The 25,852-nt window shown below is 49.2% G+C and overlaps 4 protein-coding genes, 2 long non-coding RNA genes and 1 pseudogene across 6 annotated transcripts; 5 read left to right on the forward strand and 2 right to left on the reverse strand.

The window, feature by feature from the left end:
* Positions 1-2,413, reverse strand: LOC136463613 (probable protein kinase At2g41970). The gene is made up of 8 exons (XM_066462596.1): positions 2,263-2,413; positions 1,875-2,078; positions 1,539-1,792; positions 1,285-1,411; positions 909-1,182; positions 651-783; positions 457-543; positions 1-342 (listed from the first exon to the last, which is right to left on the reverse strand). Exons 2-8 carry the CDS (start codon positions 1,957-1,959, stop codon positions 208-210), a joined length of 1,095 nt encoding a protein of 364 aa, XP_066318693.1. The 5' UTR covers positions 1,960-2,078; positions 2,263-2,413; the 3' UTR covers positions 1-207.
* Positions 2,414-9,311: 6,898 nt separating this feature from the next.
* On the forward strand, positions 9,312-11,064 carry LOC136465755 (quinone-oxidoreductase QR2-like; annotated as a pseudogene).
* Positions 11,065-11,837: 773 nt separating this feature from the next.
* On the reverse strand, positions 11,838-13,606 carry LOC136463614 (uncharacterized). The gene is made up of 4 exons (XR_010761046.1): positions 13,565-13,606; positions 13,381-13,457; positions 12,488-12,616; positions 11,838-12,061 (listed from the first exon to the last, which is right to left on the reverse strand). It is a non-coding gene; the product is annotated as an uncharacterized lncRNA (long non-coding RNA).
* Positions 13,607-15,732: 2,126 nt separating this feature from the next.
* LOC136465756 (uncharacterized) lies at positions 15,733-17,091 on the forward strand. The gene is made up of 5 exons (XM_066464366.1): positions 15,733-15,922; positions 16,001-16,195; positions 16,291-16,440; positions 16,536-16,739; positions 16,955-17,091. Exons 1-5 carry the CDS (start codon positions 15,733-15,735, stop codon positions 17,089-17,091), a joined length of 876 nt encoding a protein of 291 aa, XP_066320463.1.
* Positions 17,092-18,013: 922 nt separating this feature from the next.
* Positions 18,014-18,519, forward strand: LOC136464940 (uncharacterized). Its single transcript, XR_010761303.1, has 3 exons — positions 18,014-18,150; positions 18,232-18,380; positions 18,469-18,519. It is a non-coding gene; the product is annotated as an uncharacterized lncRNA (long non-coding RNA).
* Positions 18,520-18,527: 8 nt separating this feature from the next.
* Positions 18,528-19,225, forward strand: LOC136465757 (uncharacterized). The gene is made up of 4 exons (XM_066464367.1): positions 18,528-18,539; positions 18,594-18,862; positions 18,951-19,023; positions 19,106-19,225. Exons 1-4 carry the CDS (start codon positions 18,528-18,530, stop codon positions 19,223-19,225), a joined length of 474 nt encoding a protein of 157 aa, XP_066320464.1.
* Positions 19,226-25,263: 6,038 nt separating this feature from the next.
* LOC136465758 (uncharacterized) lies at positions 25,264-25,566 on the forward strand. The gene has a single exon (XM_066464368.1). It carries the CDS (start codon positions 25,264-25,266, stop codon positions 25,564-25,566), a length of 303 nt encoding a protein of 100 aa, XP_066320465.1.
* Positions 25,567-25,852: the final 286 nt, after the last annotated feature.

The raw sequence follows: 25,852 nt of genomic DNA on the forward strand, positions 1-25,852 counted from the left end.
CAGAGTACCGGATTAACATTTTACAAAATTCCCCTATATGTGTCCTGCAGTACCAGCAGATTAGTGGTTTTTTACAAAAGCATAGGCGCTGGATCGATGGAGCAAGGATGCGTGGTTCCTTAAACATACATCTACGATCAGAAACAGAGGGAAACCGTGTTCAGGAGTCAGAGATGCGCAGGCTAATTCTGTCTGTCATCTGGTTGATCAGGATTGTGGCGCTGCTGCTGGAGCGGCTGGTTTTGGCGCGTTTAGAAGAGGCGTGATCGCCTTCACCACGATGGTCATGTTTGGTCGGAAGTCGGATTCATACTGAACGCACAACGCTGCAACTGCTGCCAACTGAAAATTCAGAAAATGCCAGTAAGTCCCTGTAGCATATCCGGCAAACAGCTGAAAAGTTCTTGGAAACATATATATGACCCAAGCGCTAGAACTTTTTCTTGTTTTGTTTACCTTTGCAACAGCCTTTGGAGGGTAGTCACTGTTGAGCTTGGGATCAACACACTGCTTCACTTTATCTTCACTCAACCTTGGAGCGGCCTACTCACACGATTGTATAGACATTGACAGTCAGGAGACTATTGGCATTTGCATACTATGATGAGTTTCAGAAAGGAAACAAATTAAACAAACCACATTATAATTACCCAAGTAACAAGACTTTGTTGGCCTTTCGGCATGGTGTGATCGACCGGCTTCCTTCCGGTCAGCAACTCTAGAAGAATCACGCCGAAGCTGTAGACATCGCTCTTTTGGTTGATCTGGCCTGTCATAGCGTATCTGAGAAAATGATCCAAATACCAACCTGGGTAAGAACGACCAATAACTAAGAAGGCTACTGCTACAAAAGAAAAACTTGCACAATTTGCCATGCCAGATCTATCGTCGTTCTTCATGGATCTTACTCTGGGGCATGGTATCCAAAAGTCCCTAGCACGCGAGTGGAGTGCAACCGCGCGGCGGTGTCGGTCCCCTGGTTGGTCAGGTTGAAATCAGCGATCTTGGAGCTGAAATCGTCGAATATGAGGACGTTGCTGGACCGGATGTCTCGATGAACGATCGACGGCTGCACCTTCTCATGCAGGTACTCTAGCCCTCTCGCGGCTCCGTAAGCTATCTTCACTCGCTGAGCCCAGTTGAGGACGGGGCCGGGCTCCGCACCCTGAACTCCTTTCTTCCCTGCACAAACAAAACAATGCCAGAATCAATGGATCGTTCCCTGAACAATGTCAGATCACCGTCGGCCGAAGAAGAGATGCATGGATCGTCAGAGCTACGAACCGTGTAGTGTGTTATGCAAAGAACCCATGGTGGCAAACTGATAGGCTAGCATGCGGTTGCCGTCCTCCAAGCAGTACCCCAGGAGCTCCAGGAAATACTCGTTCTTGAGCTTGGAGACCATCGCTATCTGTACGATGGAGATGGAGATGGAGACGAGGGCGCCCGGCAATGCACGGAAACGTCACGATCAACGTTAAGAAAGGAGGAAATGGAAGATGACGAAAGGCAGGCAGGCATGCACCGCGCGTCCGCACCTGCGCGGCGAAGTCGGTGTCGGAGTCCTGCGAGGCGCTGGTGTCGAGCTTCTTGATGACGGCGGAGCGGCCGTCGCTGAGCGTGGCGTTGTAGACGCGGCCATAGGAGCCCTCGCCGATGAGGGCGCGGTCGCTGAAGTTGTTGGTGATCTTCTTGAGCTCGTCGAAGGGGATGGCGGGCACGTCGATGCTGACGGGCTTGGCGGGGCCGCCGACCCTGGGCGCGCCCGGTCCTCTCGGCCCGCCTCTATTGCCTGCATGCGCCATGCATGGATTGAGATGAGAAGGCGGTGGTGGTCAGACGACATCGACGGTGATGATGCCCTGAAGCTGTACCGGGGGCGTTGGCATTGGGTGGCGGAACCGCCTGGTTGGCCGGCGGGCCGTAGCTGTCCTCCTCGGCGCCACCGCAGCAAGACATCTTTAATTTGTCGGTTCCTCTCCTCCTTCTCCTCCTCCTCGCCGGACTGGATGGCGGCGGCGACGGTCGATGCGCGGCCGGGTTGATTTGGGGTCGGTCAGCAGATCATGCCGCACGACCTGGAGTATTCCGCATTAAGCATCACAGAATGGATGGTCACATTCTCTTCATATTAGAGGCACGACGGAGCTAGAGAGAAGAGACAATGCAAGAAATCGATCGGCGACAATAAGGAACCAGAAATGCGGACAATGCATGATGATGTGTGGGAAGAAATTAAAGCTTAGCTCGATCGTTACCTACCTCCCCAAAAGCAAGCTCCGACGGCACCTACGACTACGAGAGAAGAGGCGGAGAGCGCGCGAGAACAGCAGCAACGGCGTGGTGGCCGGCCGCGGGGAGGGAGGGAGGAGGACGATAGATTAGCGGTGGGAGCTCCTTTTTCCGAGGGAAAGGGGGCGTCCCACCCGTTTTAACTGCTCGGCCCCACCTGGCAGGCGCGCGATTCAACTCGTTTTGTTGTGCGCCACGCCCCTACCCGCGCGAGTCTATTCTTAGCGAGGGAAAGAGAGTGCACGCTTCTTCCGATCCGCGTGCACTTTGATCTTTGTGATGGAATCTCTCTACCGAACACTCGAGTGTTTGGAGCTCTTTCTACACTTAAATTTCTTTTTGAGTTAAATACACCAGAGATCCATTAACTTGTGAGGAGATTTCAGTTAGGCACATCAACTTTCAAAGTGGTTTTTTGGGTCCATAAACTTTTAAAATAGTTCACTGCAAGTCCATACTTATTTATTTAACCTTAAATTCAAAGCACATTTATAGAAAACCCCCTACCTTTCTTTATCTTCTATGCGCTCACCCATCAGTCATCGTACGTAAGAACTTGATTTGCAGTAGTTAGTTGCGGCAGGCTGAAATCTGAATCTCGGTGTGGGAACTCTTTCTGATCTCGATGGCATGCAGGGCATGATCATCCTGATGCTGACGGCCGGCATGCTGTCGTTCGCGTCCCGCGAGATCAACAGCTTGTTCATCGTGGTGGGCGCGGGCGGGATCAACGGCAGCAGTGCACGGGCACGATGGGGGGACAGTTCGCGGTGCTGGCGCTGTCGTTCTTGTTCATCGTGGTGGGTGCGGGCGGCATCCGGCCGTGCAGCCTGCCGTTCGGCGCCGACCAGTTCGACCCGCGCACGGAGTCCGGCCGCCGCGGGATCAACAGCTTCTTCAACCGGTACTACATCACCCTGACCATCGTCCTCCGCATCATGCTGGTGTGGGCCACCTGCATCGTCTACTACGTGGCGTTCGCGCAGACCAACACCTACGTCTGCTTTGAGGTGCCGCCGGCGTCGTTCACCATCTTCCCCATGCTGGCGCTCGCCGTGTGGATCCCGCTCTACGACCGCCTTGTGGTGTCATGGCTGCGCAAGCTCATCGGCGTCGAGGGCGGCGTCACGCTGCTCCAGCGCATGGGCATGGGCATGGTGCTCTCCGTCGTGGCCATGCGGTGCCAATGCCTACAGCCTCACCGACGGCCCCCGCGTTCGCCGAACCACTGTCGAAGTTGCCCTCGCCGGTACGCCTGTGACCATGGCCCGTTCCTTCCACCGTTACCTTCACACAAGACTTGAACATCCTGGTGCTCCATCTTCTCCGTTTTCGTCAGGGACCCGTAGCCGCCATCCTTCGTCGCCCTATTCTTCGTGGACGTGAGCTCGACCCGGACTGCCACGGCCGCTCCTCGACACAGCGGCGACCCCTACACAGCCTCGACCCTGCCTGCACCGTGTGGTCGTCCGCCAGCTAGCCGCCAGTGAGCACCCAGCCTCAAAGCCCCACCTTTTGTGTGTTGCCTGTCCTGGTCATCGACACCGGCTGCTCTTGGGTGCTCGTGTCGGTCACATGCCCCGCCTTGGCACCTGTGCGCCCGTAGTCGCGCAGCACGCTGCCACACACGCATGCATCGCGGACTCGCCGCCCGTCTCCTTCGAGCTTTCGGCCGCCCAGCTCCTTCGAGCTTTCGGACTCGCCACACGCGCATGCACGCTGCCGTGGCCTTCGCTAACCTGTCCGGCCCGCTGCCGCTGGAGCTCGGCGAGCTCGCGCGGCTCGAGAAGCTGTTCCTATTGAAGAACCGGCTCGCCGGTGCCATACCGCCGCGGTGGTCCCGCCTCCACGCGCTGCAGGCTCTAGACCTGTCAGCGCACCACGACAATGTGGACTTCCGCTGTGGTGGTGGCCTTCGCGGGGATGGCGGTGCTCACCGTCACCGCACGCTGGCTGCAGCGGCGGTAGCGCAGGTGGCGCACGTGCACGCCCCAATGTCATTGTCGGGCCGGTGTACCGCACGAAGATGCCGAGCGGCGAGGTGATCACGGTGAAGAAGCTGTGGCGCCAGCCATCAGCGCACAAGGAGTGAGGAGGAGGAACTCCGGCGGCGGAGCCACCACTGGCGGAAGGAGCCATCAGCTGACGCGGATGGCAACAGCAATGGAAACAGGAGCATGCTCGCCGAGGTGGAGGTGCTGGGCCACCTCCGGCACCGCAACATCATCTGGCTGCTGGGGTGGTGCATCGACGGCGAGCACCTCCATGGCGTCGAGGCAGGTCGGTGCGGGGAGACGCGCGAGCCGGGTGTGGAGCGACCGCGGCCGGACCTCCACAGCGCGGGCACCGCGGCCGCGCACTGGCGCGTCACGGCGAGGAGGAAGAGTGGCGGCTGGAGGAGGGCGCTGGGAAGCGAGCTACCAGTTGGGCCCGCATGGCCATAGCAGCGGCTCGCCAGCGCGCCCGCAGCAGCGATGACGGGCGCCACAGAGCCGTCCGCGTACGTGACGTGGTGCGGGAAGGGGTTTTCTACAAATGTACTTTGAATTTAAGGTTAAATAAATAGGTATGGACCTGCAGTGAACCATTTTAAAAGTTTATGAACCCAAAAAGCTACTTTGAAAGTTGATGGACCCAACTAAAACCTCCTTACAAGTTAATGGGTCTCTGGAGCATTTAACTCTTTCTTTTTTTACTACAGCCCGACATGCCGCCCGCTCACTAACACCGTTATAATTTTTTTTGTGAGTATACACCGTTATAATTTATAGTGAAGAAAGTTCATAGCCGGTCTTTAAACTTGTGCATTGTTGTAAGGTCGAGATGGCGGACTAAAGGGGGGTGAATAGTCCTTTCTAAAATTAATGGCGTCGACTAACCGAAATAAGTGCGGAATTAAAATTATCGGTCTAGCCAAAACTACACCCATCTATCTATGTTCTCTAGCACCTTTCAAAGATACTAATTAAGCAACAAAGGGGCCGAGCTAGCTAGATCTCACCTAACCAATTCTAGAAGCAAGGTCACACAAACCTATGCCACTAGTACTTTAAGCAATAAGGGAGCTCCTACACAAGCTAGTAAGCAAAAGCACAAAGCCACCTAAGCTCACTAGCAATACTCAATAACAAGGCAACCAATGCTAAATTAGAGAGCGCAAATACTTAGCTACACAAACTAAGCAATGTGACTAACAAAGTTACACAAACCAAATTAACCATGCAAGGGAGCCACTTCTATGCTACACAAGCAAGAAGGTAACTACTGAGCTACACAAGCTTAACTAAATACAAGAGCAACTACACAAGCACAATGTATATAAAAGTAATTACAAGCTTGTGTAACGAGGATGCAAACCAACGGGAAGAACAAGGTTGACACGGTGATTTTTCTCCCGAGGTTCACGTGTTTGCCAACACGCTAGTCCCCGTTGTGTCGACCGCTCACTTAGTGGTTCAGCAGCTAATTGGCATCACCCGTCAAGCCCGCACGTCGGACACCGCAAGAACCTACCCCAAAAGTGATGGTAGCTCAATGACACGCTTTACTAAAGTTGCTTTTCACAGCTCCCACGGGGCGAGCACAATGCCCCTCATAAAGCTCTTCTCCGGAGCACCGCACAAGCTTCTTATGGGCTTCGACGGAGACCACCACCAAGCCATCTAGGAGGTGGCAACCTCTAAGAGTAACAAGCACCATCGGCTTGCAACTCGATCACCTAGTGCCACTCGATGCAACCTCACGATGCAATTGCAATAGAATCGCTCTCTCACACAATCGGATGATCACTATCAAGCATATGTGAGATGGAGGACTCCCAAGCACTCTCAAGCATGGACACAAAGTCTCCTAAGGTGCTCAGCACCAGCCATGGCCGAGACCACCTTCTATTTATAGCCCCACATGCTAAACTAGCCATTACCCTTTCACTGGGTAAAACTCGGGATGACCGGACGCTCCGATCGTATCGACTGGACGCAGGACCTCAGCGTCCGGTCAACGGATGCTCGCCACATGTTGCCTCCATTCAACCTCAATCACTTGATCTCAATGGTCAAGTGATGACCGGACGCAGCAACCCCAGCGTCCGGTCGTTTCCAGTAAGGTACTAGTCACGACCGGACGTGTCTGGTCGGTCACGATCGGACGTAGCGTTAGCGTCTGGTCCTTCTCCAACTTTTCTGTGTCACCTACGTCACCGTACGTCAGCCTGATTGGACGCACCTTGCCAGCGTCCGATCACTTCTAGCGCCAGCGTCCGGTCGAAGACCGACACCTACACGCTCTCTGCCGCCACTGACTGGACGTAGGACCCCAGCGTCCGGTCACCACGTGACCAACATCCGGTGCACTCTATGAGACCCTATCTTTTCTGTATAGGGCACCGGTGGCACCGTCGGACTGTCCCACTCTACGGACGGACACTCCGCCGGTGGAGTTCGAACCCATGCCTTCGTTCCTTCGCCAAGTTGATCCACATCAACTCCAACTTCATCTCTTTTGTAAATGTGCCAACACCACCAAGTGTACACCACCATGTGTATGTGTGTTAGCATTTTCACAAACCTTTTCCAAAGGATTAGCTACTCAACTTGCCACGCCACTCAATCCTAGCAACGATGCAAAGTTAAATCACTCGAGTGGCACTTAGATGACCGATATGTAAACAAGTTTGCTCCTCTTGATAGTATGGCCATCTATCCTAAACCCAGTCATCAACTTCTCTACACACCTATGACCGGTGGAATAAAATGCCCTAGGTTATACCTTTGCCTTGCGCATTCCATTCCATCTCCTCCAATGTCGATGCAACACATGCACCAACATGATCAACAATGATATGATCCACTTCATATCATCACGTGATCATATTGGTTCATCGATCTTGACTTCACTTACTTTTCACCGTTGCCTTCGTCCATCGACGCCAAGTCTTGCTCAAATTTCACCGCCAAGCGGTCCATCGCTCTAAAGCCTCCGACTTGCCCTTCACGCTTGCAACCGGTCCATCAAGCCAAGTCTTGTCTCGATCTTCTCCACCTTGATCACATGACTCAATGTCATGTGTCATGTGCAATGAGCTCCTTCATCATCACATGTGTGAGCTTTGCAACATCTTCAAGTCATTTTCACCTTCATGGTATATGTTGCTCACACATATGTACCTGTAGACTAATCACCTGTGTATCTCACATAAACACAATTAGTCCACCTAGGTTGTCACTCTATTACCAAAACCACACAAAGACCTTTCAATCTCCCCCTTTTTGGTAATTGATGACAACTCTACAAAGATATGGAAATTAAGCTCTTTTAGATTCATGTTGCTTGCCCAAGCAATTTTACCATGTGAAAATGATTTTGGACAAGTACCACAAACCGAGATGGTAGTATTAGCTCCCCCTACATATGTACTAGAGTGTTTGATTTGAAGCTCGTACATATGCATAGATTAAAATTGTAGGAGAGTAATTACTACTAAATGATGCTAAGGTGTATAGAATAAACTTTTAAAGCGTGTACCAATCGGAGTTGTACCTTTAAGTTCATCCTTAGCACCATGGTTAGCTAGATATCACTTGGAAATAAAAGCACTAGATACCTTGTGAAATCAACATTAAAAGCAAGGTACTAGCATTACTTGAAAATCATACTAAGTGTCTGGCTATCATCCTATGCATGCTAGTTATCAAATCATCATTCAAGTTCGACAACTAGCATACACCACACAAGCATGCATATTGAATTTGAAAGCTTATGCAATGCAAGCAAGCACATGAATATACACATATCAAATGCAATCAATCAAAGTTCATGAGCTTGCTCCCCCTACTTGTGTGATTCTCTTGTTCAAGAATTTTGATCCATCTCTTTTCTTTAATGTTGCTCTCTCTTTGTCCATGTCCATGTCCAACATCTACTTCTTTAAGCTTTTAAGTCTTATCTCTCCTCCTTGTACAATCTCAATCTCAAAGCTTTCATATCTTTGTACAATCTCTCCCCCTTTGTCATCAATTTCCATAAAAGGTGTGCTTCTTATCGATGCAAATGTATGCATTTGGGGTAGATGGTTGAGGCTTGAATCTTGCATTTTTTATGGATATCACTTGATTGTTGGAATGGCACCATTTGTAAATACCACTTGTATCTTGTGTAGGGCTTCTTGAGATACCACACATAAGATTTTTTGATCTTGTATCATGTGTATCTCACATAAACACACTTAGTCTACCTAGGTTGTCACTCAATTACCAAAACCACACAAGGACCTTTTAATTGTGTATTATGCTGATCCTTGTATTCACAAATTGCATTATTTTGGTGCTTAATCTCTGTTTTGGTCTCACTGGTCACCAAAACGGGTCTAAGCCTACATGATAGCTCCATCTATCCTCTTTCACCTCTCTCTCATGGCCATGGCTAGCCCACGCATCGCCCTTGCCACTGTCACCGTCTTCGGTATTCACGCTAGCGATTGTTAAGGTTCCGCGCGTGCCGCTCGATTGTCGCCCCGCACCCAGTGCCGTCACACAAGTTTGGGTTCAAAGCAATTAAAATTCATTTTGAATCCTAGCTAGTACGGAGTACTTACTTAGTTTCAGCTCTCTTTATGCTAATTCAATTTGGTTTGTAGAAATCTTCAAATAATTAAATATTTTCAGTGAAATTTGTATTTGCCCTTGCATTAGCTAGCGCTTGTTATATAGGAGTATATATGTTGTATGTACCCAGCCTCAGTTTCCCTTTGTTCTGGTATATATACACTTTGACGAGGAGCGACGTCAGCAGCGACGCCACTGATCTCCTCAGCAAGCCACGGAGCCGCCGGCTGCCGGCTTTTGACCGCCCAAATGAGATGGTGCCCAGTGCCCAAATCACCTCCGATCCGTCGTGCTCAGCTTTGCAGCGGACTCTTATATAAACGCGCGCTCGGTGTGGAGTCACGAAGCAGCACACTGCACACAGCAAGAACTGACGGAGGAAGAACGCAGACGACAAGCTTGTGCGATCGATGATCAATGGCGGTGACAAAGATCTACGTCGTGTGCGTGGACAACCTAATCATAAGCACATTGCAATGCTGTACTAAATATACGTACGATTGTACGAGTACTCACTGGCAATGTTTCTACTATTCATCATGCTCTTGCTGCTGCTGCTGACTTTGATCAGGTCCTCGACGTACGGCCACGTGGCGAGGCAGGCGGAGGAGATCAAGAAGGGCGCCGACTCCGTCGACGGCGTCGAGGCAACCATCTGGCAGGTGGGGGGAGACGCTGCCGGAGGAGGTGCTGGCGAAGATGCACGCGCCAGCCAAGAGCGACAAGCACCCAGTGATATCGGGCAAGCAGCTGGCCGGCCAACTCCGACGGCATCCCTGTTCGGCTTCCCGTCGCGGTTCAGCATGATGGCGGCGCAGATGAAGGCGCTCTTCGACTCCACGGGCGGGCTCTGACAGACGCAGGCGCTCGCGGGCAAGCCCGCGGGGTTCTTCTTCTCGCTGGGCACCCAAGGCGGCGGGCGGGCAGGAGGAGACGGCGCTCACGGCCGTGTCGCAGCTCACGCACCACGCCATGGTGTTCGTGCCAAGGTTTTAAATCTCCGGCTAAACCTCTTAGCTGCTGACCTCCTCGGCAGCTAAACGTAGCTATAGCCGGAGATAGCTGCAGCTAAGCCATTTAGCTGTTTTTGTAAAAAATAGGAAAAAAACACACAAGACATTGGCATAACTTGATAACCATCACTAATTCATTCATAACCAGTTCACAGGAGAGATCCCAGGTAACAAATATTGATATCTTGTTCACATATAGTAAGATCTACAACATACAAGCAAAAAATAGAGAGGAGAATGGTGAGCGCTGACCGCTGAGCAGAGAAGAAGCTTGGCAGATCCGTGACACCGCAGCCGAAGGGCATGGCCGCCGCCCGCTGGTCACCTCTGCAACGCCGCAACCGAAGAGAAGATCTCGAAGGTGCCTCCAGCGCTACTCGAAGCTACCACCGCCGGTGGTGGCCACCTCCGCTCGAAGCCACCGCCGGAAGCCGTGGCCGTTAGAAGCCGCTGTTGAAGTTCCTCCAAGGAGCCGTTGCAGGCCACCTCCGCTCGAAGCAGCTGCCGCCACCGACTGCGGCGGAAGCCCCTCGCAGGCCGCCGCTTGGGGGAGAGGAGGAGGAGGACGCCGCGCCACCATCTCCGGAAGAAGCAGCCGCAGGGGACTAGAGAGACGATCTGAGTTGGAGATATGAGAAGATGCTAGGGTTACGTTGTTTTCCTGGGCTGGATTGATGGGCAAGGCAATGGGTCGGCGGTTGCACATGTTTTAGTGGGCCGCACAGTCAACTTCCTGGCCCGACAACATTTTAGCGGCAGCTAAATACGTCTCATTTAGCGGCAATCTCCGGCTATCTCCAGCTATTAGCGTTTCAGTTTTCTTAGCGCGAAAAGTGATATATCTTAGCTGCGACCTTGCCCAACTTTGGTTCGTGCCCGTCGGGTCCACGTTCGGCGCCGGCATGTTCGACATGGACGAGGTCAGCTGCTGCAGCCCGTACGGGTCCGGCACGTTCGCCGGCGCCGACGGGAGGAGCAGGCTGCCCAGCGACGCCGAGCTCCAGATGGCCGTGCACCAGGGCAGCTACTTTGCCGCCTTCGCCAAGCAGCTCAAGGCCGGAGCGGCCGAGCGGGCGTCGTCGCCTGAGCCTGCTGGAGTAGTGCTCTCTCTGTTTTCTGTCCTCTGCCGTGCCCATCCGTCGGTGCAACTGGAGTAGTGCTCTAGTACTATGGCATGCAGTGCTGCTAGCTGCTCTTGTTTGCGGAAATAAAATAAATATACTCAGCTTTTATGCGGTGTATCGATCAGTCATCAGTGTCGTGATTGATGTGAAATCGGAAACGTGTAGCTTTCACTTGGATAAATTTTGAATTCCCAGCGAACTTCTCAGAACGTTGCTCACTCAAAAAGGTCAAATGATGAGGAGTACATAACTAATACCCTCCATCCTAAACTATAAATCATTCAAACTTTCTTAAAGACAAAGCATCTCAAATTTGACCAACTTTATATAATAAAATAATAACATTTCTATACCAACCAAGTATAATTAAATTCTTCATTAATTATATTTTCATAGTATATCTATTTGATGTCATAAATCTTTGTTATTTTATTCACAGTTTTAGTCAAACTTAAGATACTTTGACTCTTAAAAAAGTTAGAATAACTTATAATTTGAAATGGAGGGAGTACTTCATATCTAAGTATCCAACGCCACAATACTTGACTGTTGGCAAGGAGCCCTCCACAAAAATGGTTGCGCGGGCTAGCAAGCACAAAAATGGAGCATGTGAAGGTACCGGTAACGTAGAGAACTGATGTAGATTTCGCAAACGACGCAAAGCACAGTGAAGAATAAGCACTGAGTAACAAATGGGCCAGATAAATGTATGTGCATGTCTGCATAAAGGATAGAGGTAAGCAGCGAGTGGACAGTAGGAGATTTTGTAAAGCGTTATAATATTATTGAAGTTAACAAAGATGCCAGAAGCAGGGAAAGCATTGACAGGAACAACTGACAATCTGTGAGAGCTGTTGGGTACGAAAACAAACTATTTCAGTTACACAATTGTAGGCTACACATATAAGATGGGAAAAATACCAACAATTGTTCCAACTATTTCCTATGTTTCCATGAGTATTTATTCGAAAAGCTAGGACAGCCTTTCGTCTGTACCGTCTTTGAGCAGAAGTTTTTAATCGTGACCAATCTGTTATTAAAGAGAGAACAGAAATGATCAATCTGGCGGCATAGTTTGGGTGAGTGCAAATGGACGAATAGATAACGGAACTGAGGATATGAAAGGTGGGCTACAACATGGAATGCTTATGCATGTCATTGTTTTTTTAATGGCCTGCTATGGTACAGCAAACCTTCATTGTGCATGTAGGTAACCAATGTGGTACTCGTTTATACTTATATATTAACAAACATGGAATCTTTGTGTGTTTCACCAAGTACACCCATCACAGCAGAGTTAAGTTTGTCGTATCTCAAATCTAAAGAATTGGTAATGCCTTTAAAAGCTAGGTTGGCAGATGAGTATCTAAACGGTGACGCTATAGGCAGAAAAATTCGCCGCACCACCAATGCACCAAGAGTTTGCATTGGAGGGGAAAAGTAATGAATGAATCACCTGGAGGCAATATAAGCCGGCGCGTAATAGGTCGATGCAATGGGAGGCGCGATTCTGAAATAGAGCATCGTAAATGAGAAGGTGGCAAGGCTGAGATATCACTTGCTGACAGTTCACCGCTGCTGGTGCCTACATCACAAAACCAGTTAAATAAAGAATTAAATGTATGATGCATTATGCATGGAAAAGTAATAATTTTGGGAGCAAACATGTAGTCATCTACATAGTAATAATGCAGATACAACTAAGATGTGACCATTGACATAATTTTGTCTTGAACAGTGGGGTACATAAACTCACTAAAGGGCGTACCCAGTGCAGAGAGCTCCCGCTCTGTGCGGGGTCTGGAGAAAGGTGTTAGTGGTAAGCCTTACCCTCGCCTGTGCAATGCGAGGAGGCCGCGACTTAAACCCGGGACCTTCCGGTCGGACTCTACCGCTTGCACCAGGCCTGCCCTTCACAGAAACTCACTACTTTAGAAAATAATAGAAGGAAAAGAACACCATGATTCTAGAATTCCCAACCTGATCAAAACATATGGAACACATTCTAAGGACAGGAACACATTCTAAGAACAAATACATGTATAGTGGTTCCTGATTTGTTTGGTAGTCCATTGATGAAACAAAAACTGAGAAATGCATCGAAACATTGTTAAGTACGGCTATACGTCTTTTCGTATTAAGGTTTCCCCGAATAGTGCCTGCTTGTTAACACAGACATGGATCGGGTTGAGTAAACCTAGGGAAATTAAAAATCGCTTAACTCTAATCTGTATGGAAAAAAGGTGGACCCATGAACATGACGAAGCATGTGAACTGTGATTAGCGTGGAATAACCCAAGTTGGAAGCAATTGCAATAGTACATCGATTGAACCATCATGAATCATTACCACTCAGTTTATTGAGCTTCTCAATGGATCCATTCGGCAGAGCATCCTGTTATGTATTCCCAAATTAATTTGGCGGCCTGAAAAATGAAATACATACCATGCAAATCAATGAGGAAACCACGAAAAATATGTAAGGGCTATTGCACACTGAGACACTGAAAGTTTGGCTGCGCAGGTAACGTACAGTAAGCACCCAATGATTGGAAGAAGTAACATATGCATGCCTTAGATCATTCTGCCTATGATAGATAACCGCTGAAGACCTATCTGTAATAAATATAAGAAATAAATATAGATAAAATTTTTCTGCCTATCTCTACTATAATTGAAAACTTGAGACTCATTACGGAGGCTTCAACGCTCCCGTCCGTATAAAAGGAAACAAATGCCGTCCGTATCGACGAAAAAAAGAAAACAAAAATTCCCTTCCGCGCGAGCACGCCCGACGCCCGCCCGTCCGTCATCGACGAAAAAAAGGAAGCCCGACGCCCGCCCGTCCGTCACGGCAACCAGCAACGGCGATTCCGCGGCTGGGCCCGTGCTAGCAGTCCACGACGGAGCACGACGGAGGACGACCAGGATCCTGATCACGGCTACCAACAACAGCGACTCTGCGACGTACGATCAGCGGCGGCGACACGTCCCTCCATCGTGATCCACATCGAGTGCCGTCCACAATGTCGACTCCGAAAGCTCCACGGAGATCATGCGCGTGGCCAGTGCCCCTACCTCCACGGACAAAGCCTGATACCTCACGCACTTGAAGGTTTGCCTTGCTTTCCTTTTTTTTATTTCCGTCCACGATGGAGGACGACCGGATCCTGATCACGGCAACCAGCAATGGCGATTCCGCGACGTATGATCAGCGGCGGCGACACGTCCCTCCATCGTCATCTACATCGAATGCCGTCCGCGACGTCGACTCTGAAAGCTCCACGGAGATCATGCGTGTGGCCAGTGCCCCCACCTCCACGGACAAAGCCTGAGACCTCATGCACTTGAAGGTTTGCCTTGCCTTCCTTTTTTTATTTCCGTCCACGACGGAGGACAGCCGGGATCCTGATCACGGCAACTAGCAACGGCGATTCCGCGACGTACGATCAGCGGCGGCGACACGTCCCTCCATCGTGATCTACATCGAGTGCCGTCCGCGACGTCGACTCCGAAAGCTCCACGGAGATCATGCGCGTGGCCAGTGCCCCCACCTCCACGGACAAAGCCTGAGACCTCACGCACTTGAAGGTTTGCCTTGCTTTCCTTTTTTTATTTCCGTCCACGATGGAGGACGACCGGGATCCTGATCACGGCAACCAGCAATGGCGATTCTGCGACGTACGATCAGCGGCGGCGACACGTCCCTCCATCGTCATCTACATCGAGTGCCGTCCGCGACGTCGACTCCGAAAGCTCCATGGAGATCATGCGCGTGGCCAATGCCCCCACCTCCATGGACAAAGCCTGAGACCTCACGCACTTGAAGGTTTGCCTTGCCTTCCTTTTTTTTATTTCCGTCCACGACGGAGGACGACCGGGATCCTGATCACGGCAACTAGCAACGGCGATTCCGCGACATATGATCAGCGGCGGCGACACGTCCCTCCATCGTGATCTACATCGAGTGCCGTCCGCGACGTCGACTCCAAAAGCTCCACAGAGATCATGCGCGTGGCCAGTGCCCCCACCTCCACGGACAAAGCCTGAGACATCACGCACTTGAAGGTTTGCCTTGCCTTCCTTTTTTTTATTTCCATGAAGGCTAGGGTTTATTTGAATGCCTGCATGCCTGGGCTTAGGTTTGCCTTGCCTTTCTTCAAATCTAGAGCCAGTGACAATGAATTGATTAATGCTTTGCGTAAACTTTGGCACTACATAGTTTCAAAGCTTAAAACTTGATGCACCTGTGAAGCCAAGCCATTGTGAAAACATGATTCTGTTTCATGGGTGTACACTGGGAAGCTAAAGCTATAGCTCCAATATGTTTATCTACACTATCATGTCATCTCATGACTATTGTGTTTGTTTGGTGTGACTGAGCCTCCCAAATCTAATGAATCATAACATCGAATGATTGCTATACCTATATGTGACATTTTATCCTTAACATTGTAGCTTCTGGTTGACAACACCTAATCCTGCTTGTCACTAGAGGTTGTACCTAATCCTGCTTGTCTCCAGGTTCTGGATGCTCGGTGGTGATTGGTTTCGCTGCTAAAACAACCTGGAGATCACCTGTACTACACGCCTGGGTACACCATCGTAGCTACCACGCTTAAGAGTTCAAGGTAATTCTGTGTCCATGTTAATGTTAATTTAAGCGGAGATAATAATAATTGTGTACATAGGGAAGAGGCAATGTCTACGCCGGGAGATCCACGCGACGGTCAGAGCAAAATGTCTACGCCGAGAGATACGCGCGGAGCGCAAAGCCAAATGATTACGCCGACATATACACGCGAACCACTAAGTGATATCACCAACGTCAGCCAAATGATTACGCCGACATATACACGCGAACCACTAGGTGATATCACCAATGTCATAGGTATGCTTAAAATATTTTCGTATGCAAACCTTTTCATATTTTTCACTATTTACTGGAAGGACGTTTTCATATTTTTAGATGAGGAATCGCGGAGGAGGGAGCAAAGGAATATGCAGCAACGGAAACGTCGAGCTGATATGTCCATGGAACAAAGGGACGAGATCAATCGGAAACAACGTGAGTACCGAGAACGGAAGAAACATGCAACCCAGAATAGTAGCACTTCCGCTGCTTTGCGTGAGACGGTGCCATTAACTTCAGCATCGTCCATAGGTATTTAATCTCTTTCTATTTTTGGACACTTATTATTACACCATAACCCGTTTTGATTAAGTAGAGGTCAACCATTTTGTGCCACCCAATCATAGGACTTGACGAAACTGCCGACCCACAGAATGAAAACACGCCAAATATATTTTCCAACGGAGATATGGAAACAAATAGTAGAGATGTTGGCGTAGGCACGACGAACACAAGAGTCAGTACGCTGTCTGTGGACATAAGCGACAATGACCTAGGTATAAGTGATGGTTATTTTGTAAAGGAAACACACTTTTTATGTCTACACACCCCATCTATATATATTGACTTTAACATGTGCCTTTGTCTCCAGAGATGAGACCTACGGACAGTGCCGATGCTAGGAGGGAAGCAAGGAATGCACGTGCACGCAAACGAAGAGCTGAAATGACCGATCAACAAAGGGAGGAAGCTAATAGGAAACAACGTGAATACCGAGCACGGAGGAAAGCTGCAATGCAAAATAATAGCCCTACCTCTGTTGTGTCCCAAACATTGCCGGCGTCTTCACCAGCTGGTGAGATATAATAACTGTTCAAATTGTGCATTTTCTCAACCAACTGATACATCATTAATTGTTGTTCTTGCTATGTTCATGTTATCGAGTTCCAAAAAAGGGGTCTGCCACATGAGCATTTCTTGTTGATCATGAAATCAGGGAGTAAGTGGATACACCAGGTGAATTTGGTTTCCAATATTAAATTAATTTATGCTTTGCTCATCTGGATACAGAAGATACTAAAAAAGATATAGAGACTGAAGCAACAACCGAACCTGTTGGGAATTATCAGATATCTGCAGAGGAGGAATTGCAATCAGCCTCTAACCAAAAAGTGGATACACCATGTGAAATAGATGGATACACATAATATTTCATCAGCGCAGACTATATTAGTCAGCTTAGACTATCTTTCATTATTAATCATATTCCAAAATCATAAATTTGGTTTCCAAAATTAAAATAATTTATGATTTGCTCTGCTGGATACAGAAGAAACTAAAAAAGATATAGAGACTGAGGCAAGAACCGAACCTGTTGGCAATTATCAGATAGTTAAAGAGGAGGAATTGCGATCAGCCTCTAACCAAGAAATGGATACACCAGGTGAAATAGATGGATACAGACTATTTCAACGCTCTTTAGGCCACAGTTATCCACAGTTACAATAATCATTGTTTAATTATTCTTTGCTCATCTAGATACAGAAGACATTAAAAAGTTTATAGAGAGTGATGCAAGAATCGAGGCCTCTACCCAACAAATGCAAAACAAAGACGATGCTGATATAATTACTCTCGCTCATAATTGTGAAGATGATGTTTTGGAGACTAAAACCATAGTGGACACTGATGAGTCCAAAGAGCCCACGGATTGGCTACACAGAAATGATAATTATGTTCCAGGAAGTAGAGGGCCATGTATGATCCACACTGATCCATTACCTACTTCTGGTGAGTAAGATTAGCACAACAACCTCATGCAATTTTTTAATAAAATATATATAAGGCATTTATTTATAGCTATGTTACTGTACTTATTTTAAAAATATTTGTAGAAGTACACCTACCAGAGCGGGGCTATACTGATGAAAATGTCCAAACCAAAGACAGATACAAGAAGCGGAAGCGTGCACACGAGGATGACGTACGTAACAATCTCTCAAGCAACTCAAATATCCTCTCATATTTTCTACCCGTATGGCCCATTGCATACTAAATGTAAAAGAACAACGTATAAAACTGATATTATATATTGCATATGCAGATCATTATAAAGGATGGAAATGAAGTACAGTACAAAGATAATGATGTACAAACGCCACGGCTAGAAGCCAATAAAAATCGAATACATGTTCTCAGTGAGATGATGGTGTTGCCTCAGTATAATAAGCCAAAGAAAGCAAACAATGTACAAGTCATGCCTCAAGGTGATCCACCATCAATTTAAACCTATATGTCTTTAAATTTGGGAATTAATTAATTATTAATAAAAAATAATACCTCTCTAGATTATGCGTGTACGCAACAAGATGTTGAGGTAATTGAATATATGAAAGGAAAAAGTAAAAAGCATCTGCTTGTCAGAATCGATGATTGTTGGGGAGCAAGAGATGACATGGATTGTCTTTTTCTTGGGAATGAGCAAGTCAATGGCGTGGTAAGCATGTTTAACACTTGCTTCAGCATTAACTAATGTCCATGGGAAATATCTGCCAATCTTGAAATGACAAAATAAAAACTTGTAGGTCATGAGTCTTTATATCCAATTGATGCGGCACGAAGAACACCTACTACATGAGTCTTTATGTGTACTACTGTACAAAATTAATTTATTTTGTTTAGCACTTATATTCTCTATGTTTGTTTTTAGATTCTACTACCATATTATCAAAGCGGACTGTACATTTTATTCATAATGGACATGGAAAACAAAACCGTGCACATTATGGACCCCCTTCAAGATGGTCCATGTTTCAAGGGTTATGATCAAACAATGGCTTATATACCTACGTTCCACACAATGGCTAGAATGTTCAGTCTCGCCATGGGGCTATCAAATTCTAAGTGGAACGGCAATATTTATGACTGGAAGAAAGAATACCCTACATGTGTAACAAAGGTTACACATAATAAATACTGGTAACCAGTTGTAATATATTTCACCTGTTATATCACAAAAAAATTTATTTCATTTATTTACATCAAATAAACAACTGATCTTGTCCAGGAAACTGGGAGGCTTTCTTGTATACAATTTCATAAAGTTCTGGGACGACAAAAGATTGCCACCGATCAACAATGTAAGCATATATAGTCTCTAGCTATATATTGTACACTACATAGAAAACAGTAACTTATTGTTAATCTATATACCATGCATAGCTCTCAACTTCACTGAGGATGGAATTCTTGGCAGACGTTTTGGCGAGTCGTGCAAACGAATGTTCCGACAACATCCCTGAATATCTTCAAGAGATGATTAAGGAGTTAGGCAAAATATAACTTAGATGGTCATAATATTAGAAAATTATACGTAGACTCTAGTACAATTGTTTTTACATTAGACTATGCAAAAATAATTTTATTGTTTTAAGAGACATTCTCAAGAAAAATCCGTAGCGTTAGCACGGGCATTATACTAGTGATAGATGACCACAAAGACATAGTTGTAAATAAATAGTAATAATAGGCAAAAATTTAAAGTATTGTGTTCTATTCTTGTCCAGAACATATAAAGAATTGTGTTCATTAGGATCAGGAACTAACAGGGGACAAAGGTAACAGATGAGCCAAAAAAAACCTACAACATGAATGAGTCTTTATCCATCAGCTTATCATTCAGAGGGAGGAAAAGAGAGAAGGGGGTCACATGGTCGCCTCCGCTGCTGAGGCGTGGGTGACGTCTCCGGCCCTTTTGGTGAGGACGCAATCATCCTGCATCAATAAAGATGGACAACGAAGGGTGAGGAAACTGGCAAAGGAAAGGAGAAAAAAAATAGAGAGAGAACGGACATCATCCTTTGGCATGTGCGATGGCGGAGGCGTCGGTGACAGCGACCTGGCGACGCAGACACGGAGGTGCGAGCAAGGGCGAGACGGTAGTACCTGGATCTGGTCGCGCCGGAGGCCTCACGCGTGCCGATGCCTGGCTACGACGCTAGGGTTTGCTCGGGCTGCTCCATTTTGCCCGCGCCGAGGCTGCCGTGGCAGCGTGCCAAAGTGTCGGGCCAGTAGAGCCGAGAAGAGGGAGGGGTGGAGCGCGCCGGCGCTGCGAAAGGCAGACTGCGTCGTGAATCAGAGCCGGCGAGGGCAGACCAGCGGCCTCCACCCCTCATCTGGATCGCCTGGACACCGTACATGGATGATTTGATGGGTTGTGGAAGCGGAGCAGGGAGGAGGTTGGGGTGGGGAGAGGGGCCAGCGGCGGCGGTGGCGGCGGCGTGGCCAGCGGTCATCTCCTTGCGATGCCAACAGAGGAAGCGGCGAAGTGAACGGTGGTGTCTCGGGGCTGATCGAAGAGCTCACCCCGGTGCAGCCATGGCGGCGCTTGGGAGGGCGCGGCAATGGCGCTGTGGGCACGGATCGACAACAAGAAGCAGCGGGGCGGTCTCGTGGTGTCGCTGCGGTGCCAATGGTGGAGCGTATGGAACTGGAGGTGGTCTGTGGTGGGAGGTCGGGGAGCTCGAGCTAGGCCCGGCAATGGTGACGCGGTGGCTTGGCGCTCGGGATGGAGAGAGAACTGGAGAGAGAGAGATTCGGAGAAGAGGAGGAAGAAGATGACATGTGGGGCCCGTGTGTCAGTGACAAGGGAGATGAAGTATACATCTTCGTATACGTCTGCAGCTGGGCCCAGGCTGTGTCCATACGTATTCAGTGGCATTTTTGTGGAAAACGAAGAATTGTAATGACATGTTTCCAAATAGGTGAATAGTAATGACGTTCTTCAGAAACGAAGAAATTATAATGGCATAGATCCAATTAACCCTTTTTCCTCATCAGTGGGGAGAAGAGTGCAGGAGACGAGGGGAGGTTATAGAGGACCGAGGGAGGCGTCGGATGGGAGGGAGGTGGGATCGTGCGGCCAAAAGAGCGTCCACATGGCTGAATGAGGGATCAGTAAATGGTGTTGAGGAAAAAGGGTAACGGTAGATATCTGTGCCTTTATTCAGACGGCAACCGCGACCTAAAATACAAGATCCATTTATTTTTTGATAGCGCTACAGGCAAATGGTTCAATATCTATTTTTAGTCTTCTCCAACAATGAGACCCAAAAGATAACCCTTTCTGCAAATAGGTCTCCACGAGAGAGGATACTCAGATTTGGGTTATACCTCTTCTGGCACCTAAAATGAATATTTCATATAACTACTCTGTTAAAGGCTATAGATATTATGTTGGAGACCTATTTTGAGTTTAAATTTTGTAATGGATCTTCCATTGAAGATAACCTTACAGAGATTGTTTAGTGCAGCTCTTAGACACTCTAGTTCCTTCTACCTGTTACTGTATTGCAAGTGTAACATGCCAAAATGATTCCGTGATGCGCCGAGAAAATGAACGAGCCTAAGAAATTACTGATTTGGGACTCTAACAGCTCCTCCACATTATTGTGAAAACAAAGCCATTCAGAGCCCTTCGGACGGGCCTTCATAGAAATAAGTTTGTACATATGATTTTTGTCGGGTATCGATATTAGGAATACCTAAAGTAAGAGAGTTAGTGCCCACGCTAACTTCCTCGGACAGAGCAAGACGTATTAACATATCTCGTCCGACCCCTTGGGTATGGGCTCCATATCACCCAACCCCAAGGACGTAGTTTTCGTCTCGCCCGACCCTGAGGCTGCGGGGGTCTTGCCCAAGGCCGCGGGCTCTGTCTTGCCTGACCCTTGAATGCGTGCTTTGTCTCATCCGATCCCTAAGGGTCGCGGGCTCCATCTCACCCGACCCCAAGGCCGCGAGGAACTCCCCTAAGGCCGCGGGCTCCGTCTCGCCTGACCCCAAGGCCACAGGCTACGTCTCACCCAACCCCAAGGACACATTTTTCGTCTCGCCCGACCCCGAGGCTGTGGGAGTCTCGCCCAAGGCCACGGGCTCCATCTCACCCGATCCCGAGGTTGTGGGCTCCGTCTTGCCCGACCCTTGAGTGCATGCTTCGTCTCGTCTGCCTCCAAGGGTTGCGGGCTCTGTCTCGCTCGACCCCGAAGGGTCGCAGGCTTCGTCTCACCCAATAGGGACCCATATCACCGTCAACAACTCCAGGTCTAAGCGTATGGGCCTAGGTCAAAATTCTGACACCAGGGAAGAGACGGACATGACTCGTTGTAACCTGAGGCCATGACAGGCCATACCTGATGATTCACATCAAGAACAGCATCGGACGTATTGGTGCTGTTCTGCCTAACCCTCGTACGAACGTTGACAGGCGTGTCAGTTCATGACGATGTCCGCCAGGATGGGATGGAACGCCATGACTGGCAGATGATGCCTGCGCATGGCGCTAGTGATGGACAGGGCCACGACGTGGAGCCCTCCCTGTTGACATCTATAGGATCGCACAGGACCCACATGAAGGAGAAGAAGGACCCGGTGATCCTGGTAGCCTTCCTCTCTCTAGTTCTTTTCCTTATACTCCGCTATAACCCACGCTTTCTCTTGGCCTATAAAAGGGAAAACAGGGCGCCCCATGAAGGGAATGGGGATCAAGATCTACACAAGACCCGAATCACGAGATAGAAAACACAAGAGCACGACACAGGAACATGGTTGAGCAGTGATTGAGCTCTGAGCACCCGTTCACTTCTTTCACTAGAGACTTAGGATCCTCTCCCTCTCTCGCCTATTTGTAACCCCTACTACAAACTTTCAGTGCTAGTAACACGAGCAGCAGTGATGAACTGTATGTAGGTACTTTTTGCCCAAACCAGTATAAACCTCATGTCCTCTAAGCACACCATTCGAGCTAGACGCGCAAATACAAATTTACTCATTGGTGGTCTGAAAACACCGACAGTTGACGCGCTAGGTAGGGGCTTTTTGCGCATCTCGACGTGCACATTAGGCCTCGGATGGCTAGTCATTATGTTAGCTGGGTCCCAAGCGTGCACGTGTGCTTCGGGAACTTGAACTTTATCATTACAACGGAGGGAGAGTTGGCACAGGCTCCTGCCGCCGTCCAACCTCTCCACTTCCCTAGCCTTGACGCGATCGCGGAGGCGCTTGAGGAGCTGCAGCTGCACACACCGGAGGCCTGCACCCCTGGGAGCTACTAGCTCCTTGGCTTTGATTACGGGAGGCTAGAGCGCTAGCTCGACGCCTTCTTGGGTTCCCAACCGTCCTAGGAGGACCTGTGCCACCTCACCTTCTCGTTCACCAACATCATGATGCAGCTTGCCGAAGGGGAGCCACTCTCTCCAGAATACCTCATATGAAGTGCCCCGACAGCACTCCCGTCTGGTCTCCACAACGCCGTAGAGACCGTTGGCCACCTTGTGGCGCAACGCATGCCTCCATCCCCCTGCAAACGATGAGTTCATGGGGATGACCGAATATGTCGTGGAATCTTTCTACGACCTCCTCACGGAAGAATCGGGGTTGCTCTCTGACTCTAACTCTAGCAGGGGAAGCCATCACCCTTCTCATGAATGTTTCATGGCAGGTACCCCCGAAGGATACATCGAAAGCATCCACGAGGGAGAGGCTACCCTAGTGAACGACCTCGATAATGAGGTCGAGGGGGATGCAAGGGCCCGACCTCGCCTATGGGTAGAGCAGCTAAAGGCCTGGCACCAAGAGATCGAGGAAGCATGACTCTAGCTCGAGCAAGAACACGCAGAGCTTGAGCGAGAGATCAAACGCCACGGAGATGGTGGGTGTGCGCATGCCGTGGCCCATGACGTGAACCGAAGGATCATCGAGGATGACGAAGCCCTTCCACACTTCACCTAGGCAAGCCAGAGCATGGAGTGGGGGATCCTCGATGTAGGGATCACGTTCGTGCTCGAGGCCTTGGACCATGCCACGGGCGCATTATGCGACGTTGTTGTTCCCTCCGATTAGCTATTGCTTGGTCCTACTTTTTACCCTTTTCTTCCTCTATATACTTTTTGTATCCTAACCATCATCTCCCTGCAGTCCCTTATAGCTCACAGCCGGCAGAAATCTCTGTTCCTTTGTCAATAGAAGGAAGCCTAGGACCGCCTCGTCGAGGACGCATGGCTACATGGGGAGGTGATAGCTCAGCTCGTTGCTGCCCAACAAAGGGAGGTTGAGCTGACTCCCCTCACTGAGGAGGCAGCCAATCTTCGGTCGTGGGTGGCCGAGGCCCGTCGGGATGCTAACGAGGCTGAGAAGGTGTTTGAGGCCCTATCGGCGAGGTCATGGAAGGATGACGAAGAAGCCGCCAGGGTCGGGAAGGAGTAGAATGAGTTGCTCTAGAAGGATGCTAAAACTCGCTAGCGGATCCTTGACCTTCTAGGCAAGGTTGAGAAAGAAAGGGATCTGAAGCTAGAGGCCAAGGAGACGCTCGCGGCCCTAGAGAAAAGGGCAAGCCTAGATGTTGCGGCTGTCGCTCGGCTGCGCAAGGAGTAGGATGCGCTGATCCAAACTGCTCGGTTCATAAGCTGGGACGTAAGGCCCATGAACCACCAAGGGGCTCCTCGACATCGCCACTAGCTACGGCTCGGGCGAGGAGGTGGTTGGGGCAATTTTCAACTGCCCTAAGGGCAAGGCAAAGCGGGATGAGGTAGCCAGCGAAGGTGCCTCCAACCGGCCCAATAAGAAGAACAAGCAGCGGCACGAGGGCTCGCTCGTGGCCACTACCGACCGCAAGAGGGGTCGGAAGCCCACCGAGGGTACTGCATACCACTTCGAGAAGCTGCTCGAAGAGCCATGCCTAAACCATGCTTTCCCCATCAAGCACCTATATAAGGACTATGTCCTCATGAAGCGGTTCTTGTCCGAAGACTCTAACAAGGGGGAGCATAGGAAGGAGCTCAAGCCGACTGTTGACAATGTCGAGGGATGGATGACAAATTTTTTATGGTGGATGGCTGCCTAATGATCTTTGGAGGGTCGATGGCCTATGACTCCAAGTGCTACTAGAAGCTTGTGCGCTATGAGATCTATACGGCTGAGCCGGCCGCGCCTTCCTTCCTTCGATGGTCAGAGTCCTCCATAACCTTTGATCAGACCGACCACTCAGAAAGTGTCCCATAGTTGAGAAGATACCCGCTCATGGTCAACCCAATCATCGGCATGAAGCGGCTCACCTAGGTGCTGATGGATGGAGGCATCGGCCTCAACATTATGTACGCTGAAACGTTTGATGCCATGGGTATCGATTGATCATGCTTCTGGCCGATCGGGGCACCTTTCCACGACATCATGCTTAGAAAGCAAGCTATGCCACTTGGGCAGATCGATCTAACTGTCACCTTCGGGAATCTGACCAATTATAGGATGGAGACCCTTACCTTCGAGGTAGTCGGGTTCCATGGGACTACCACTCCATCCTAGGACGTCCATGCTACACGAAGTTCATGGTCGTCCCCAACTACACCTATCTAAAGTTGAAGATGCTGAGTCCATGTGGGGTCATCACGATCGGCACCTCCTTCCAGTGCGTCTACGAGTGCGAGGTCGAGTGCTACGAACATGTCGTGGCAATTGTCGCCTCCAAAGAGCTTGCGGCCATCAGGGAGGAGGTCATCGAAGAAGCACCCAACCCTAAATGGTTGGCCAGATCTTTCAAGCCTGTAGAGGATGCCAAGGAGGTCCTCATAGACCCTAGTGGCTCTGAGGGTAAAGTGGTCCGCTTTGGCACCATGCTTTCCTCCAAATAGGAAAGCACACTCGCTGACTTCCTCTGCACCAACAGAGACATCTTTGCATGGAGACCCTCGGACATGCCAGGCATTCTGAGAGAAGTCACCGAGCATGCCTTCAAGATCAGGCCAGGCTCCAAGCTAGTGAAACAATGCCTGTGTTGCTTCGACAAGGAGAAACATAGGGCCATCAGCGAGGAGATTGCAAAGCTTTTGGTGGCAAGGTTCATCAAGGAAGTATACCACCCCAAGTGGTTAGCCAATCCCATTCTTGTATGAAAAAAGAGTTGGAAATGGAGAATGT

Source organism: Miscanthus floridulus, chromosome 7, assembly GCF_019320115.1.
Source record: "Miscanthus floridulus cultivar M001 chromosome 7, ASM1932011v1, whole genome shotgun sequence".
NCBI lineage: Eukaryota > Viridiplantae > Streptophyta > Magnoliopsida > Poales > Poaceae > Miscanthus > Miscanthus floridulus.